Below are 18,177 nucleotides of genomic sequence, written 5' to 3'. Positions count from 1 at the left end.
CACTGTGGCGCTTTTTTTTTATGTTAGTTCCCTGGAGGCCCCTTCGAACAGTCTGTAATCCACCCCAAAGTTACGTTTTTGTACACTTTTTTTCTCTACTTGTTTGGATCCAAAGAATTTCTTATGTGGGTCATTTGAAAGAACATATTGTTGCTAAATTTTATCCAATAGTTTTAGTCAACACATCAGCTAAAAGTGTTCATCCTTTAAGTTGTGCATTTGTACGAATTTACACGCATGGGGAGGGAAGGATGATGAAATGGCTACATCTTGTAAAAAAAAAAAAAAAATTGATAATTTTTTTTTTTTTTTTTTCCATACCATTATATAACAATTTCACTAATTTGCATTTTAAATTTTTTTGGAAGGAGAGAAAAAAAAGCGAATTCAATCACCGTTGCAGGGGAGTTACAAAAAAATAAAGCCGAATATTAATCGTGCCTCTGGATTCATTGCTTGGCCAATTGAATTGCAAAAACGAATTTAAAAGGAACACAGTTTTGTATGTCGAAAATTTCCGCATATTCGAATTGTCATTTTTTATATGTATATTATGTAAGCCACGTCAATGCGAGCACGTTTCAACACAGACATGCTTCTTGTTCCTGCGTATGCGACAACACCTACGTTCTAAAACATCAAATGAGAAAAAAAAAAAAAAAAAAAAAAAGGATAATATGTATATATATCCATATGTATAACTATGTATACATTCTCCGTCCTTAACCCGTGAAGCAATGACATCAGGTGACAAACTATATGGGAGGAAAAGTATCAAGAAAGAACAAAAAAATTGAGCGGGAGAAACGCAGTAACGCGAAATATATACCTTTTTTATACCTTAAGCGCTGTAGACAGAGGAGGAACCTTTTCACATAAATTTTCCAGCTTGACATGAAAAATGACCACTACCAACAACTCTCCCCGAGCGGGCGCTACGGTTGACAAACAATGATTAGATTCGCCTTATTATGAGCGATAAGATTTATTAAATCTTCATTCTTAATGTCTTCTATTTTTGAGCCCAAATTTGTTTTTATTTTGTTCTTGTACGCTACATGTATTTCGGCTAGTCTTTTTTCAGCCCAGCTCAGATTTTTTTTCATCTTTCATTTTGCATTTTTTTCTATTTAAAAATATCCAAATAGTTGCCATTAAGATGGCAAGAAGAAGTAGGAAGGCATTTTTTAGTATCGCTTTGTAATTTTTGGGAGACCATTTTTTATGTCTTTTTTTTTTTTTTCTACCTCGCGTGAGTTCTCCTATAGTGGTCATCTTTTTCGCACACAAGTTGCAAATTTCTGAATCTTGAAATAAAAATATAAGTATGGGGTAACTAAGGAGAAGACTTTTTATCAAGGGGGTTAAGCAGTGTTACATTTAGAGTGTTGTATCAGATATGCCTGGAAAAGTGGTAGACGGTTTTGACGTATTTCTCTGTGTATGTTTTTTTGCAATATAACTTATTAGCACAGTATCAGCGTAAACTACACCCTCCTTTGTGAATCCGCTTCAGGGATGAAAAAAACTATTTTTTTCCTTTTGCCTTTCTGCCACGAGTTCATTAAACAGCAGCATTAATAGATCTAATTGACAAGAATTATTCTTGTCCCCATCATGATACCTTTTAGAATTTTCCCTCCTTGCGTAAATTTTCCGTAAAAACAAATTTATTTTCGGCGTGGGCTTATTCCAGTTGGTGTTTGTCTTAGATGGTTCAGCCTTGCCTACTTGTTCTTCCTTCTTCACTGCACCTTCATAAAATGATTTAGTTCCTAGCCTGTTAAGAATAAGCTCTATACTGCCGTTATTATAACAGAGGGCGTCCACCCCAATGACATTCCCCTTTGTCTGACTCCTTTTGCATTTCTTAACTTTATAAAATCCGAAGGGCATATAGACATATTTCTGGTCACCCCCAATTGATAGTAATTCAGGAATAGACTCCCCAAAGGTAAATTTGATCTTTTCATTTTTAAAGGAACCAACAATTTCAATCATTTTATCATTTTTTACAAAGTGAGCAAAGTGAAAGAAATAGTAACTAGAATGGTACAAGTTAATACCATTTTTACAATTATGCAAAATTGTGTTTCCCTTGATGAACAAATATGTATTCTTAGTTACGTGATATTTTTGGAAGGAAGAAAAGTCTGCACAACAAATTTTTTAAAAAATCGTCTCTCCTAATTTTGTGGAGCTCAATTTTGACAGTGTCTTCAACACGAAAAAAAAGGGAAAGGGGATGTGCATAGATAGAATACGTTTCATATAGCTTATTCGACACACAATAGATTAATCCTTTTTTTTTTTTTTTTCGTTGCATTCTGCCAATTTTTTACGTTTGCATAGAGGGGAAGCCCTTAAATGTGTATGTCCTTATGAGTGTACATATTTTTACTATTCACCAATGTATCAGCGGCATAGACACGCTAATATGCAGCTGCTCTTATATACTCTTTTAGATGGTGTCGCCACTGTAACCTCCCTTCCGTTTAGCGTGTCTTCAATGGTAGAACACTTATGGGGGAATTTAATTATGCTCATGGGGAGAAGGCACAGAAGTGCTCAAAAGAGGTTAATTCGAAGAATTTCCCTTCCATTTTATACGTCTGTTCTCGTGGTGCACCCTTGGTAACTGTAAATACAGAACCGTGGAGAGAAACACGAGAACATGCCACGTGAACACGCTTGCACATATATGTATGTACAGACATGCACAATGCACGTGCGGGGTGAGAAGGATGCGTGAAAAGATGCATTCAATCTTAAAAGCGCTACATGAAAAAAAAAAAAAAAAAAAAAAAAAAGGCAATCAAAAATAAATGAACAACAACATACGCGTTTTATTCCTCCAAATTTGAGGCTATTCAAAAAAAAAAAAAAAAAAAAAAAAAAAAGTGTGACATAGTTAAGAGCAAATTTTAACAGGACAAAAAAGTTAATTAAAAATTAAGTGAGCAAATTTGTTACTTAAATGAGAAGTTAAGGAGGTTAAGATAAACGGGGAAAACACACAAACAAGTGGGGAACAGAAAAAAAAAATATATATATATATATATGTATATATGTATATATGTATATATGTATATATGCATATACATACGTATATTCGTGTGCATGTCATCATTTGTGCATGTACATGTCAAAGTATTCCCTTTCCACGTCATGCAAAGTGGGAGCACAAATGATTAAAGAGTGTAGGGGGTCATTGTACTTGATCGTCTTCAGCGTCAATAAGTTGCCTGATACAATCTGCTGACTGTTTGACCCTATGCGAACAATGGCAATGCCTCGCGTATTATCCGTAATGACATTTTTTTTATGAACCTCTTCACAATAAAGGAGTTGTTCAATAGCTTCGTTAATGGTCATATATCTGGGTGGCTCATAAATGTTTTTATTTTTCATCAGATTTTCTATCGTCCTTTCTTTTACTTTAATATCTAGTAAGCATAAGGTGTGGAAATTGTTGTCTAAATTTACCTTAATTTTATCGTAAAAGCTAGTTGGTTTGTAAGTTTCTTCAAAATATGGAATGGACACAGTTTGACCAAAGTTGTAAAGTTGCATTCCACTTTCTCCTATCGCTGACATGATGGATGCATTATGAATTACCTGTACATTAATATTTTTTTTTTTTGCGCGAAGGATAATGTCGTGATGTGTCGTTGCACATAGTGGGTCTCCGACAACTAGGAAGGATACTTTTTTATTTACTGCTTCTTCTAGTATCTCTTCACAATTTTCTTCTGCAAAATTTCTGTCTACTTCCTTAATATTCTTTTTGTAAAATTCTTCTAAAGCATTTTTTGAAACGAATAAAACGGACGTGTACGATTCTAAATATACTACGTCTGACATTTCGATCAGTTCCTTCCCCCTTACGCTTACGTCCCTTTCGTCCCCCAACCCTAGGCCGATAATGTACAGTGCCATCCTGGGGGCAGTTAGTCTCCGTTAGGGCGTTTTAAGGGTTATGCTCATATGCACACGGCTGGGCGTATGTGAACTGTTATGCGCATGTGTGTGCGTGCGCTTAAATAGGTATTATATATATGGGCCCTGACGTACGTACACAATAATGTGCGCTCCAAGTGCTCGCTTTTTTATAAAAAAAATCCAACGTGCAACTGTTCTTGGAACTGCGGCGGTGGAAATATGATGAAGCTCTTTTACTAGGAGCGGAGGAACTGAGGAATTTAATAACAGTTCATCCACGCACTTCTTTTCTTCTGGGCCCGTACTATTTACAGTGCTCTGTGCACCTCTTCGTCATTTAGCTCAGAAATGATGATCGGTATGCGGCTTCCATGGAGGCAGTTTTGCCAACCCCTTTCACTCAAGAGGGAGCTCGCCAAAAAATTATTTTCCTAATCGTCCGCAAATTCACAATTATGCCGAATAGCCTGTGGCATACACTTCGGTAAAGTTCCTCCTTTCAGCTCTTCGCTTTAATAAGATGTACATACAGAATAAGCGTTCGAGCGTGTAGTAGAGATTAATCGTATGGTGAAGAACAAATTGGAGTAAACTTAGCATGGAAATAAAATTATACATCCCCCCCCTGTGCCGTTCGTTACGCCTTTCTTGTTTTGCCTTATAAAGTAATGAACTGTGAACAGTGCGGTTGAGATATTTGCCTTAAAACTCTTCCGCCGTAATGTTCTCCTTTTTCCTACCTTCATTTTGACCTCCTCTTCCTTTTTTCCAATTTCTTTTTTTTTTCAAAGCAGATATATAAATAAGCCTAAAAGAGTTGTAATTTTTTTTTTTTTTTTCCTCCCCCCAACCCCGAGGCGCTCCTTCCGCATACCATGCTTATAATACCAGTTATATGTAATGAGAGAAAAAAAAAAAAAAAAAACTTTGTTCATATAAAATATAGGGTTTTACTGCTCCTACCTCTGCTCCTTTTTCTGTTTCTTCTCCAGTTTCCTTATCTACCCTTTTTTTCTGCTTATCATAATCTGAACGTATGATACATTTGTATGACCTTCAAGGCTGCTACATATATAAGTATATTTATATATATACCAAGTTGCACAAATAACTCCCCCTCCCCTTTAAATGCCATTTGTTAGTTTTACTAGTTGCACAGTTTTTCCCAATAATGAGCGACAACTTAGAAAAATTTTCGACTATTGACCTGTTGAATGAATTGAAAAGAAGGTACTCATGTTTAAATAAACCGGATGGAAGGTACATCTTCTTGGGAGCCCCTGGTTCGGGAAAGGTATGAACAGGCAACGTGGACTAGCCAAAAAAAAAAAAAAAAAAAAAAAAAAAAAAAAAAAAGTTAATTTGTTGAGGGGAAATGCAGGCGAGGCAGTTTATCCATTTATTTTGTTGCCATGGTGGTGACCTACGTGTGGTGCCAACATGTGTGATTGAGGAGTTCTATAGCACGACCAGTTGTATGGTGTGTATATGTGCGCCTACCCACATGATTGTGAGGACATGTTCACGATATCGCACATGTGCACACACACATAACTTTTTTCCATGATTTTTCTAAGGGAACGCAATCGCTAAATCTGAAGAAGTCGCACTGCTACTGCCATTTGTCTACTGGAGATCTACTAAGAGAGGCAGCGGAAAAGAAAAATGATCTAGGAAATAAAATCCGAAATATTATTAATGAAGGAAAGCTAGTGGATGATGACGTGGTGCTAACTTTGGTGGACGATAAGTTAAAATCTCCACAATGTAAAAAGGGATTTATCCTTGATGGTTATCCAAGAAATGTAAAACAAGCGGAAGATTTAAATAAGTTATTACAAACGAATCAAATGAAGCTGAATGGAGTTTTCTACTTTAACGTTCCAGACGATGTACTAGTAAAGCGAATAAGTGGCCGATTAATTCACAAACCTTCGGGAAGAATTTACCATAAAACGTTTAATCCACCAAAAACACCTTTTAAGGATGATATAACAAATGAGCCCTTAATACAGAGGGAAGACGATAACGAAGAAGTTTTAAAAAAGAGGCTTAACGTATTTAAAAGTGAAACAACTCCTTTAATCAATTATTATAAAAACAAAAATTTATTAATCAATTTGGATGCAACGCAGCCTGCAAATGATATCGAAAAAAAGATATCGCAGCATATAGGTGGATAATTGTGCACCTTTCCATCCTCCTTGCGGAGCTCTCAGAATTTTGTTTTACTGAACTCTGTCATTCCTTATCTATGTGCATGTGTGCATGTAGCACATGTGCGTCAATTTATTATTTTTCTTTTTTTTGCATCATTTTTAAAAATCGCAATTTGTTGCTGATCTTTGCCCATGGCGATTGCTCGCATCATCGAGGATAAATATTTACAAGCTCCTTAGGCGTCTTTGTTCACGAACAAGGTTGTTCCTTTATAATAAGAAGAATATGCCTTCGTTGGGCCGATTTTTGATTGTGCTAATTTTTTTTTTTTTTTTTTTACTATTCTCATTCTTCCCCTTCGTCTCTCCTTTTTTTACATTTTGCGAGCATATTACGAGAAGTCTATTTGAATTTTATTTGCACCTTTTATTTTATTTATCGAACTTTCGAAACGTTTATAAAAATATGTCTCTCCTTCGCCTTCCATTCATTCAGTCGCTTTTGTTTTGAAAAAACTGCAAAGCACATGTGTGATGTTAATTTAAAAAATGTGGAGAAATGGAACAGGCCGTTTTGCAAATGGTAAAAGCTGTATCATATGAATAATTCCCGTTGCATTTGTCTTTTGCATTTGTAGATTTAAAAATGGTGTCCATTAGGGGGCGTGCGCCTTCACGCCTTTTCATTCCGTTGTACCCTGTCGCACTGCTTTAGCTGCAAGAAACCTTTTTGATGGTAAAACCTTTTTCCCCATTCGGTGTTGAAAGGAGCAGTGCTTATAAACATGCTCAATTGTTTGCTCAGTACACGCACTTGCACACACAGATGCAGAAAAATGGAGAAGGATTATGGTGAAAATTTCCATAGGTCAGAAGAGCAACTCGCGGCGATACTTTTTCTTTGTTGTAAAAATGAAAGTACTTTAAAAAATATTTCCATAATTTCTCCCGAATGATAGCTGAAAATGAGGTTTTCATAACTATCTGGAAAGTTTGAATTTACATATACCTATGTCATAACCCCTTTTTTTTTTTTAACTTCCCTTTGGAGTCACTTTTACGCAAGATTTCTTGCACTTTCGAGAGAGCCTTTCTCGATTCTGTATTTGTTTGCACATGGGGACAAACTTTTCAAAAGGAATTTTTCTTTTTTTCTCAAATGTTTAGACAGCTATCATCTACTTATAAGTTAGTATTCCTTATTGGGACATACAAAGCAACGGAGGAGATGCTTCACCCCCCCCTGCTAAGTATTTTTCGGGGAGCAGACTTTACCACGTTCCAATTTTTTTTTTCTGGGAAGACCACATCATGTAGGTAGAAGTTGTTAAGCCTAATCCTTTTTCTGCCTCTATATATGTATACAGATTAACTGCTTAAGAAATACATGGCAGCGTCGTTATTAAAATGTTTTTATTGGTTCCATTGCATAAAATTAGCAAAAGATGATAACGAAAAGATCGGAAAAAGGTAATTTTCCCCTTTCTTGGTTGATGCTAAACGACCCAGCGAAGAAGCACTGCTGAGAACGCACAGCTATGTGTTTGTTGTCCGCGCATTCAGGGTTAAAATGAGCACCCAAACATTGAGCAATGTGAACCACCTTTGTCATTACTCATATCACAGACGGTGTTCAGCGTCAAGGAGTGAACAAAGGAACGATGAATTTATCACGTATAAAAAAAAAAAAAATCCGCATGAACAAAATAAGTACATATTCGGTGTAATTCTTAACCGCAAAACTGTCAAAATAAATAACAATATAAACATATCAATTACTTAAGCTTAAGAATTGCGTGAAGTGAGTATTATGGAAAATAGGATCTACACTTATTTTTACAATTCAATTTGCACGTCTCATGTTTGCCAAATGACGATTTTTCTTTCCCCTTTCCCCTTTCCCCTTTCTCTTTTTTTTTTTTTTTTTTTTTTTTTCTTTGCCTTTCAATTTGTCAGCTAAGCGACATTTCTCTATTTCCCCCTTCATCCCATTTCATGAAATCCGTCTTAAAACAAAAAATGCTGGAGAAATCAAACTTTCCATGGCACGAGTCTATGGAAGTTTTTTACTTTTGGCTTTTTCCAAGTTAACGCGACATTGGCGGGTAAGTAAAAATGCAGATATGCAATTTTATACGCATAAATATACGTATATATTATGCGCTAAGAAGATGATGGGTTTCCCCCAACTTCTTCCACCTCTATTGTACACGACATCGTACCATATCAAATAACATCTCATCCTATTACATGGCATTACTTTGCTTCGCCGCGCGGCAAATAAACCTCGCGAATGACCATTTCTTTCAACTTAACACGAAAGTTAAACGCACTCCTTTAGAGTACCCCATCCTGTGATGCTTTACAAAAATTATTGAAAATAAATCTCAGTCAATAAGTGGCTTATCATTTTTGTAAAACCTTATATTAGCAGAGCGGCAACATAATCATATAAAAATAACAGAGAAAAGAAAAAAGTGTTAAAAAGAAGCAAAATAAAATACACCTTTTCTTCGATCGGAGGAGAAAGGCAGCACATGTTTTGTCGGAAAAAACGCAAAAGCAAGCTTAAAAGGAAAAAAAAAAGAGGCAAATAATAAATACAAAAATTTACCTTATTTGCATATAATATAATATTATAAACTTTTGTACGCACAATTTTATAAGCATATACGAATAAATACGTACACGCATATATACCGATTGAATTCTGCTCAGTGAACTGAATTTTTTGATGACGAATTTTGTGAACGTCCATGGTGCAAACGCAGAAACTAGCGCTGTAGTGTTTTTAAAAAAAAAAAAAAATGCGGCGCTTCGCCCTACATATATTTTATAACAACCTATATATAGTATTGCACCACATGTAACTTTGCAATTTAGGTACGCTTTTTTATATGTATATATATTTTTGTATATAACTATTATTTTATATATATATATATATATATATATATATATATATATATATATATATATATATATATATATATATATATATATAATACTTTTATGTTACACTGATGTGGGAAAAAATTCTGTTTGCAATATAATTACGATTCTTCTATTTCCACGTCCCCTCTCCTCCTTTTTTGCCCTTTTTTCCTTCGCAAGGAATTGTGGCTGAAAATTATTGAAAGCTTTACGTTCACACAAATGTTAGTAAATATATTTTAATTTTTTCTTTTTTTTTTTTTTAATAAGTAATTATATATGTTATTGTTATTCTTATCATGAGAAATGACTCTATAGTTCATTGAAATAGTTTTTATTTGATTTTGGAATTTGTCCTGATTTTTTTTTTACTCTATGAGGAAAACGATTTTTTTTTTTTTTTTTTTCAAATGAACCTTTTCTCCTTCTATGAGTTAACTAATTCGTCGCTGCTTGTGGCTAGGAGGAGAGTGTAATTCTTGATTTTGTGATAATGCTTTTTTTCCCGAGTTTTTGTACTTTTTTCAGTTTTTTCGTTTAATGCAGTATTTTAGAATAGGTCAGAAACTAGTTTTGAAGTATCTCCATTACCTTACAGAATGGCATCCTATTAAGGAATCATTTGCCTAGTCCGTACGAGCACGTCCGTACTGGTCGCTGACCTATTAGCCGGCACCTATTCGTCGCCTATCCCTTGCCGAACAATTAGCTATCGTTCCGCCCCACACCAGGTAAACTTAAATGTATATGATGAACAATTCAGCTACCTGAAAAATGTGAAAAAGCAAAACATGCACAGTTTAGCATTCCGAGTTGCCCAGTAAAAAAAAAAAAAGAAAAAGGTTCCAAGAAAATGAGTTTCCAAAAAAGTCATTTCTTCAGAGATGTAGTCTTATCACCGTTTATTCTGTTAATTTTTATAATCATGGTAAGGAAAGAAAAGAGAGTGTTATACATATGGTATAAAAGGAGCTGTACCTAAATGATTCGTTTGTTATTTTTGCACCTGCTATGGAATTTGGTGAAATGGCTACCTTGTCATATCTGTTTTTCCCGAGCCGCCACTTCATTGAATACTTTTAACAACTCTCTTTTCCTTTTTTTTTTTTTTTTTTTTTTTTTTTTTTTTGTAGAATGAAATTTATGGGCTAAAATCAAGTAACTCTCCATCAACAACGTACACACAATTTTATAATAGTCCATCACGACAGTTATCAGAATATTTACGCAGATTGTACAGAGTGCATATGGGAAATTATTACAGTAATGAAGAGGAATATGAATATGAACAAATGATGAGAAAAGAAAACCTACTGAACGAAGCATACAGACGTAAATGTGGTGACGCCTCAAGGAGTTACTCCATGCCATATAGAATTGATGAGGAAGACGTTTCCAGGGAGTTATCCAAAAAGGAATTAAGAAAACTTATTAATTCCTTTGGTCCAAAAATATCAGAGAGAGATATGTATATTACTTTTTATTATTATCACTCGTATCTACAACATCGTTACTCTTTGATGTTACTTAAGTTAGAAAGGAAGATTTATAAGTTAGGAGCGAAACGTAAGATACCCGATGAAGATTTAAATATGGCTTGGTTGGTGTGCAAAAGGAGGCTAAGTAGACTTCTGTTCAGTTTGAATTATTTTTCTTACAAACAATTTTATGAGTTTGCCATGGATTCTCCCTTTGAAGACACGTCAAGGTTTAAAAAATTTTTGGCGAGTTATGTTAAAAGGTGGAAAAAGCAAAAACGCTCAAGCAAAAAAATATTGTCAACTGAACTGATCAAAAAAATAAAGCAATATAAGAGGCGATAGCTTAATGTAGTGGTGAGAGCGAGGAGCACACCACATGAAAAAAAAAAAGAAAAAACAAAAAAAAAAAAAAAAAAAAAAACAAAAAAAAACAAAAAAAAAAATCAGAACAAAAGTAAAGAAAAGAAAATTCGCACCAAATTAACAACAGTAACATTCGATGTTCACATTAGTGTAGCAAAATTGAAGCCGACAGGACCCTCCTTATTATTCTTTTTCAAAGAAAGCACAAACTGTATATTTTGCTTTCAACTGATATATGTACCATTCTGTACATTAATGAAAAAGGAGACAAAGAGTGAAGATACTTGGGATGGAAAAATGAAAAAAAAGGATCCATATTTCTTCCACTACACATGATATATAATTTTTAACTACCTCAAATGACGCATGCTCCGATCTTTTTTCCTTTACCTTAACATTCAACCCTGTTTGACAGCGATGGCCTATGTGTGGTTCATTCCTCGTTGTATAATTTCATGATAGAGGAAGGATTCGCTTTAAGGCCACCCAATTTGAAATTGTATAATTACACGCACATATCCTTGTATACGTGCGTGCATATGTGTGTGCGTGTATGTCGCACCTCGTAAGTCACTGCGTAACCGCGATAGCAATTTTTTTCCCTTACTTTCCCACACCCCTCTTATTATCCTTTTTTTTTTGTTGTTTTAATTTGTTTTCCCCTTTGAAAAATAGTTTTTTTGTTAGAATATGATGCACTATATATGATACATTTGTGTACTGCTATTTCCGCAATAAGCTTTTTTCTTTCATCTAATCATGCATAGAAAAAAAAAGAAAGAAAAGCTTTCCACAGCTATTAGTGTTCTGTTATTCTACATACAACAATAAATATTCTTGTCTTTTCATAGATAAATTAAACAGAAACCTGCTTTAATTTCTTTTCCATTTGTGGAATTTATTATTCTTTTTAAATTCAAATTTTGATGAAGATACTTCGATTTTTTTTTTTTTTTTTTTCTTCCCTTTAAATGTGCCTAAGTGGCTGCTTTTTTTTTTTTTCCTCACAAAAGTAGTAAACCCTTTGAACGTAGCGGCACCAATGAGGAAATGTTCGAGGCGAGTAGTCCTCTGGAGGGGGTAACTTTTGCAGGATATCATTTCATGCGGAGAAGAACCTTCAGGAGAGGCACGAATTTACCCAAATGACACACCTGCTTGTGCCATTCATTTTACAATTCATTTTTTTTTTTCTTTATGACCCCCTAATATTTGCCGCAGCCGCAGCATAAGTTGCATGTCCCTTGAGGTGAAAAAACTAAAGGAATTCTTATATGCATCTCACCATGGATACAAAAGAGCTAGCACATTATTGTGCTCTTATAAATTATTAAATAAGCATCGAAAGAAATTTTCGGTGGCTATGTGTGTGCACTTTGGAGGCGAACTGCTCTGCACAACGTCGCCCCCTTCTTGCAAATTAATCACTTAGCAATTTTAATAAATGGATTATTTGGAATAAATTCCATTGTAGCTTCCCTTCCTTTGCCTTTCCATACTCGCACTTATTTATGCCTCACATATTGATGAACATATTAATGAGCGAATGTCTCAGCACCCCCCCCCTATGGGCAGGAACATTCATTTCACGCCGTACATTAAATGCACGCGCTAAATGGAATAGAAAAAATAAAAACCTCCGTTGATGAAACTCGCTTGTGTTCCAGTAGCGCCCTATGAGAAATACTACAATAAAATAGGCAACTAATTTGTGGTGGGGGAAAGTTACACAGTGAAACTGTAGCGGTATGAAAATATTCCTTCAATGATCACTAAAGGCAAATGAATAGACACACGACGGGAATGGGAAATGCATGCATAATGTACACATCACACAATTGCATTACGGAGCACTGATACGTATGCATCTGCATAATTTGTACATATGTTATAGGCACACGGATACAATAATTAAAAGAATGGGGTATTCATCTTGATGCGCATATTTTTCATTTTTTTCCCCTCTGCGGTGAATTGTTGGGGGCGTCGGAGGCGATATGGAAGAGTAGCAGAGCAGTTCATAGGAATGTGTAGACGCAGCGTATGACATATATACATGTATATATTTTTTTTATTCATGAATGATTTGTTGCATTTGTACGCGCCTGTTTAGTCGTACACGTACGATCCTACTCAGTCATACTTGCCAACAGTTGCTCAATATTTACTTATCGACCAGGGGCAATTTTCCATGCACCGTAGCGAGGAAATCCTCCGACCCAATTCGAACATTTCTCACTTTACAATATTTAGGTGCACCCCTGGTCGTGGTGAAGGTAGGATCCACGTATCAAGTAGAGGTTTTACATGGTACGCGAACTCATTTGACATAACCCCCCCCTTTCTCTTTCCACCCTACGCAACATACGCATTAATAGCTTCTACAACAATATGGAAAAGAAGTGGTTTATGTGAAGAAATCCAGTGTTCCTCCTTTTTATCGTTCCATTCTGCATTGTTTTATTGTAACCTATCTAAAATTAAGATCGGCTGGAATTTGTGCCACCATTTCACTAACACGACTTGTTCGTAAAAATTTAGCTTCAGATTTTTGGTGGCATTACATTATACGGATTTCAGTTGCACGAACAAATAGAACAATTATATAGTTACTATGTAAGAAGATGTTTTATTGTAAATTAAGAATTTATATTATAGATTCTTCCTGATTGCCTGACGATATGGTTGCAGCGTTATTTGTTAGAAATATATATTTTTTTTTTCCTCTCTCTATGATAGGTTACAGGCTTAAGTAATCGCAACTATTAGGTAAAACGTTTTAGTATTTTTTTTTATTTTATTATTACTTCTTTTTTTCGCAACTGTTCTTTTTTTTTTTCTTTTTTTTTTTACTTTCTTTTTTTTTATCAATTATTATATGTACATTTTTGCTATCCAACATTTATTGTATGTATCATAATGAAGCATATACATGAATATGTCCATCCTTTGTATAGAGATATAAAGGGATGAGCCTCTGCCATTTTCCCTATCCCTTTCTTTTTCTTTTCTTTTCTTTTTTTTTTTCTTATTTGGAAACAGGTAAACGTAAACCATATTTCAGTACAAGTGTAGAAACAGAACAGACACCACTCTGTTCCCATTTTGGGCTAAAATGTACTTTAAGAGAATTTTTCTCTATTGCGAAAAAAAAAAAAAAAAAAAAGAAATCGAAATATTTCCATTCATCATTAATTAAATTTGTGAAAAAAGGTGAACATGAATAAAATGTGCCTATCTAGATTTATTACGCCTGCGTTGTTCGTCTTGTTGAATATACAATCACTGGTAAGAGAGAAGGAATCCTATGATTTTAAAATGAACTTGGTGGAATTTATACTCACTCGGGGTTATTGTAACCTCTTTGATCTTCCAACTGTGCATCTCCACCACATGTATGTGTGGAAATACATATATGTACATTTTATACATGTTTGTATTTACGCTGATTCATTTTTCTAACTGTGCAGGATTTCCCTGGTCTGTCAGAATTAAATCTATCGTGGGATTCACAAACAGGCAATAGCCACATCGTAAGGCAGTTAGCCGAATCGGCTACTCCGCAAAATAAGAATGTTGATGCGGTAGAAGAAATTAAGAAAAAGTACAAAATAAAAATAGCGGATGTAAATGGCAAAAATTACACAGGAAACGGTAAGCAAGCCAAGGAAGAGAACGCCGAAATTAATGAGGAGAATATGAAATTGTTATTCGGAATTGAAGAGGCAGACATTTCCCATGATTTATCAAAGGAAGAAATTGATAAGCTGATAGATTCCTTTGGTAAAAATTTAAGCCAGAAACAACAATTTATTATATTCCATCATTACACTAAATATCTGAACAAAATTTACAACAGAATGGTGGAGAAAATATGGGATGTGTCAGAAAGGCTGGCATTCAAATACCGAGTGCCGCACGATGTTAAAGTGAAATATTGGTACATATGTGAAAATAAACTGAAAAATGATTTAAATGAAATGAATAATTTTTCCTATAAAAATGCTTACTCGTACATCCAGAGAAATCCCAATAAGCCCGCCATCGAATTTAAACTTTTTTTGTCCCTGCACCATTTTACTTGGAATAAAGAAATGAAAGACAATGAACAGAGGAGGGTACAGAAACTTGTCCGAAAAATGAAGAATTATAAAAACAGGGATGATAGACACCATACGGGGTGAAGGCGGCATGACCACTTCGTTTTAACGTAAAAAAAAAAAAAAAAAAAAAAGGGAAGGAAGAAACGAACGTTGCAGGTGTTGTCAAAGGGAAGATCATGAAGAGGGACAAAGGCCAGTTTGAGAAAAACTTTTTAAAAGAGAAGAACAGCAGAAAAAGCACAAATTGTGTTGTTCACTGAACGAAGTAGCAGAACGGGGGCACCTTTCGATTAAAAAAGAAAGAGCTGTTCGCACGATTTGTTAATATAGTTCTTCCGTTTCGAATGTGTTATACATTTTTAACGGGTAATGTTATAACAATGTTTTTTTTTTTTTAGTTTTATATATATAATATAATTTCTCCTTATATTCGAATAATTTTAACCTATTTTTTTCGTTTAATAATTTGTGAAAGCACTGATCCATCTGTTACTTTTCTTCAAAATTACGATCATGTTTATTAGTACCATAAATTGTGGCTACTCCAGCTGTGAGGATAATTCCCCCTAAGGATGAGGGGGATATTTACATTTCAGTTTATCTTTGGAATTACTATGGAGGAATTTCTCATTCGAATTATGGTGTGTACTTGTGTGCAAGCACCTGGATAGGCATCCTATGTAACAGTTTTAAATGTGAATCGTGTGTCTCTCGTCCATTTGGGGGGCCCCCTTGTGAATATTTTGAAGTAACGCCCAAAGATGTAGAGATCCCATTATGAAGGAAGACAGAATATATTATTACGAATGAGTAACTCCTCAGCGATTATAAAGGGGGGGAATCTTTGTTGAAATATTGCCTAAAAGATTAGCAGAATTGTAGATTCTCATTTTAGTGTGTTACTTTAGTCAAATTCTATACCTTAAAATATTTAACCTTTTTATACTAACCACGTAAATGTTTTTTAAAAAAATAGTGACGATACATAACCAATATGATTCAGTCCAGCTGTTACAGACGAACTCCTCGGAACAGTTGCTCCAGGAGAAATGTCCTTACATAAGTGGTCATATAAGATTTAAAGACGCATATGTGTATGCATAAAAGCAGAAATGATATATAAGCTCCTGCATGAATCTCGTTCTGGAGGATTTGCTGGAAAAAAAACGTTGGAGGAAAAGTATCGTCCAGAGAAACGAAACACAGGGAAAATGTTTTAACTCTTCTGGAAAGAACAAATAAAATAGAACTTTCTTTTCTTTCTTTTTTTTTTTTTCTTTTTGCATTATTTCACATTTGCACCTTTCAGAAGGCGCAATTCTCTAGAGCTAATGGGAACATTTTATCAGTCTTTTATTTTACTGTGCTTCTTCTTTTTTAAAATGTACTACTACTCATTTGGTATAGTAAAAAAAAAAAAGATAACCCCCCTAACCGTTTTAAGGAGTACTTATTCCATTTTAATTAATTTGTTTGTAATTTTTCCTATTTATGTGTTTTACTTATAATGGCATGTTTTGCAAATTTCATTTCCTTCGTTTAGCACCATAAGTATGCATAAATTATAAAAGCTACATCGTGCCTTTCCTTGCCTTACCCTTCCCTGTGTGTGTATGTTTCATTTGGTGCATTTCTTTTTCCTATTAGGTAGGTACATATTTATACGGGTGCATCCGAACTGTATAAATTCCTCCTGACAAATGATCATGGTCTTTGAAAGCAACCACACTTCCTGGACACAGAATATTAAAAATTTTTAAATAATAAAAAAGAGGTATTATATGATATAATTTTGCATAAGGACTTTCAATACACTCCTTTCTTGCAGCTATTTTCAATGATTAAAAAGTTTTTTTTTTTTTTTTTGTGTGTACGAATATGAGGAAATAAAAATCATCATTTGTTAGGAAAATTTAGAGAAAACATCTTTTTTCGCAAATTTTATCTTGTACAATTTTTATTTGGAGTAAGGAATTCGACACGAGTATTAATTTTTTCTATGACCCTATTTACCATGAAAAGATTGGACGGCGCACTAATATGTGTTCTTTTGAGCTTCCTCTCAGTAAGATGTGCTTATAGTTTTTCACCTTTTGATTAAGCATGCTGAGTGAAATTTTTTTTTTTTCCCTTTTTAAAATGCTTTCCGTTTAATTTTTCCTTTCTTCCACTTTTTAAACCATTTTCCCTTTCGCTCCCTGACCGCAGAACATTGTAGGTTTGCCGAATATCATTTCGAAGGAGGTCTGGAATGTATCTGGAGGTGCACGCAGACAGCTATGCGAGAGGGCTGTAGGAAAGTGCAAACCCTGTATGAACGGAAAGGTCGTAAGTAAAGTGACAACCGAAAGCACAATCACAGTTAAGGATGGAATAACGGGAAAGGTAAAGAAAAAAGTACATGAAAAAGTTACGGAAACTGTTACCGAAAGTAGTACAAATAGTAATCGCCCATCTAGGTCAGTAAAAGTGGAATCTATCGAGGAAGGACCATTAACTAGAAGGAGAAATACGTACACACGTAAGTGTTTTTTGCCTAAATAAGGAATGAGAAGGAATATTTCACAGCAGAAGGATTATATAGAATTCATATACCCAAGCTAGTAAACATTTTCAGTTCGCTAGCTAATGGGACGAAATTGAATGAAGCATTTCACCATTATTGTATATACCTAAATGTGCAATATACGCAAATGGTGGATAAATTAAAAGTGGACTTTTTTGCTGCAGCTGTAGAATGTGGTATGAAAAAACAAGATAAATAAAAATACGGGAAGGAATGTAAAAATACCCTGATCAATTATTTAAGAACTATCAGTGAATTCCACAGAAGAGAGACCCATACTTATGTCGAAAAGGTAGAAGACTTTAAAAAGAAATCAATCGTGCTGCCTTTTCTCATTATGGTAGCTGGTTTTGAAATAAGAAAATGATACAAGGGTGGGAGATGTTCCCTGGAAAAAGGAAAAAAAATAAAAAAAATAATAATAATAATAAAGTTATGGTAGAATCTGCTACATTTGGAAATTCCTCAGGAAGATCACATAACCTTTACGACCAAGGGATTATGCAGCTAAAAAGGGGGTCATTCCCCCTTAGACATTGGTTAAGAAGAATATTCATAGTAGTAATAGTAGAACAAATCGCAAGAGGGAAAATGGGGGGAACGCGCACGAAAACTTAACAGTAAATAAT

The 18,177-nt window shown here is 34.6% G+C and overlaps 5 protein-coding genes and 1 pseudogene across 5 annotated transcripts, besides 1 other annotated feature; 4 read left to right on the top strand and 2 right to left on the bottom strand.

Annotated features, from left to right (window-relative positions):
• Positions 1-935: 935 nt before the first annotated feature.
• PKNH_0808800 lies at positions 936-2,326 on the bottom strand (annotated as a pseudogene).
• Positions 936-2,326: a sequence feature (conserved Plasmodium protein, unknown function, pseudogene).
• An 800-nt stretch (positions 2,327-3,126) lies between these two features.
• On the bottom strand, positions 3,127-3,939 carry PKNH_0808700 (diphthine methyl ester synthase, putative; the record flags this gene model as incomplete). Its single annotated transcript, XM_002258691.1, has 1 exon — positions 3,127-3,939. One exon carries the CDS (start codon positions 3,937-3,939, stop codon positions 3,127-3,129), a length of 813 nt encoding a protein of 270 aa, XP_002258727.1.
• Positions 3,940-5,113: 1,174 nt separating this feature from the next.
• PKNH_0808600 (adenylate kinase, putative) lies at positions 5,114-6,125 on the top strand (the record flags this gene model as incomplete). Its single annotated transcript, XM_002258690.1, has 2 exons — positions 5,114-5,236; positions 5,520-6,125. 2 exons carry the CDS (start codon positions 5,114-5,116, stop codon positions 6,123-6,125), a joined length of 729 nt encoding a protein of 242 aa, XP_002258726.1.
• A 3,763-nt stretch (positions 6,126-9,888) lies between these two features.
• Positions 9,889-10,858, top strand: PKNH_0808500 (Plasmodium exported protein (PHIST), unknown function; the record flags this gene model as incomplete). Its single annotated transcript, XM_039113973.1, has 2 exons — positions 9,889-9,963; positions 10,169-10,858. 2 exons carry the CDS (start codon positions 9,889-9,891, stop codon positions 10,856-10,858), a joined length of 765 nt encoding a protein of 254 aa, XP_038969607.1.
• Positions 10,859-14,098: 3,240 nt separating this feature from the next.
• PKNH_0808400 (Plasmodium exported protein (PHIST), unknown function) lies at positions 14,099-15,063 on the top strand (the record flags this gene model as incomplete). The annotated part of the gene is made up of 2 exons (XM_002258688.1): positions 14,099-14,167; positions 14,350-15,063. The coding sequence occupies 2 exons, from the start codon at positions 14,099-14,101 to the stop codon at positions 15,061-15,063; spliced, it is 783 nt and encodes a 260-aa protein (XP_002258724.1).
• A 1,918-nt stretch (positions 15,064-16,981) lies between these two features.
• On the top strand, positions 16,982-17,526 carry PKNH_0808300 (Plasmodium exported protein, unknown function; the record flags this gene model as incomplete). Its single annotated transcript, XM_002258687.1, has 2 exons — positions 16,982-17,047; positions 17,191-17,526. The coding sequence occupies 2 exons, from the start codon at positions 16,982-16,984 to the stop codon at positions 17,524-17,526; spliced, it is 402 nt and encodes a 133-aa protein (XP_002258723.1).
• Between the last annotated feature and the right edge of the window lie 651 nt (positions 17,527-18,177).

The sequence above is a fragment of the Plasmodium knowlesi genome (assembly GCF_000006355.2).
Source record: "Plasmodium knowlesi strain H genome assembly, chromosome: 8".
Classification (NCBI taxonomy): domain Eukaryota; phylum Apicomplexa; class Aconoidasida; order Haemosporida; family Plasmodiidae; genus Plasmodium; species Plasmodium knowlesi.
This window is presented reverse-complemented; position numbering and strand designations above follow the sequence as displayed.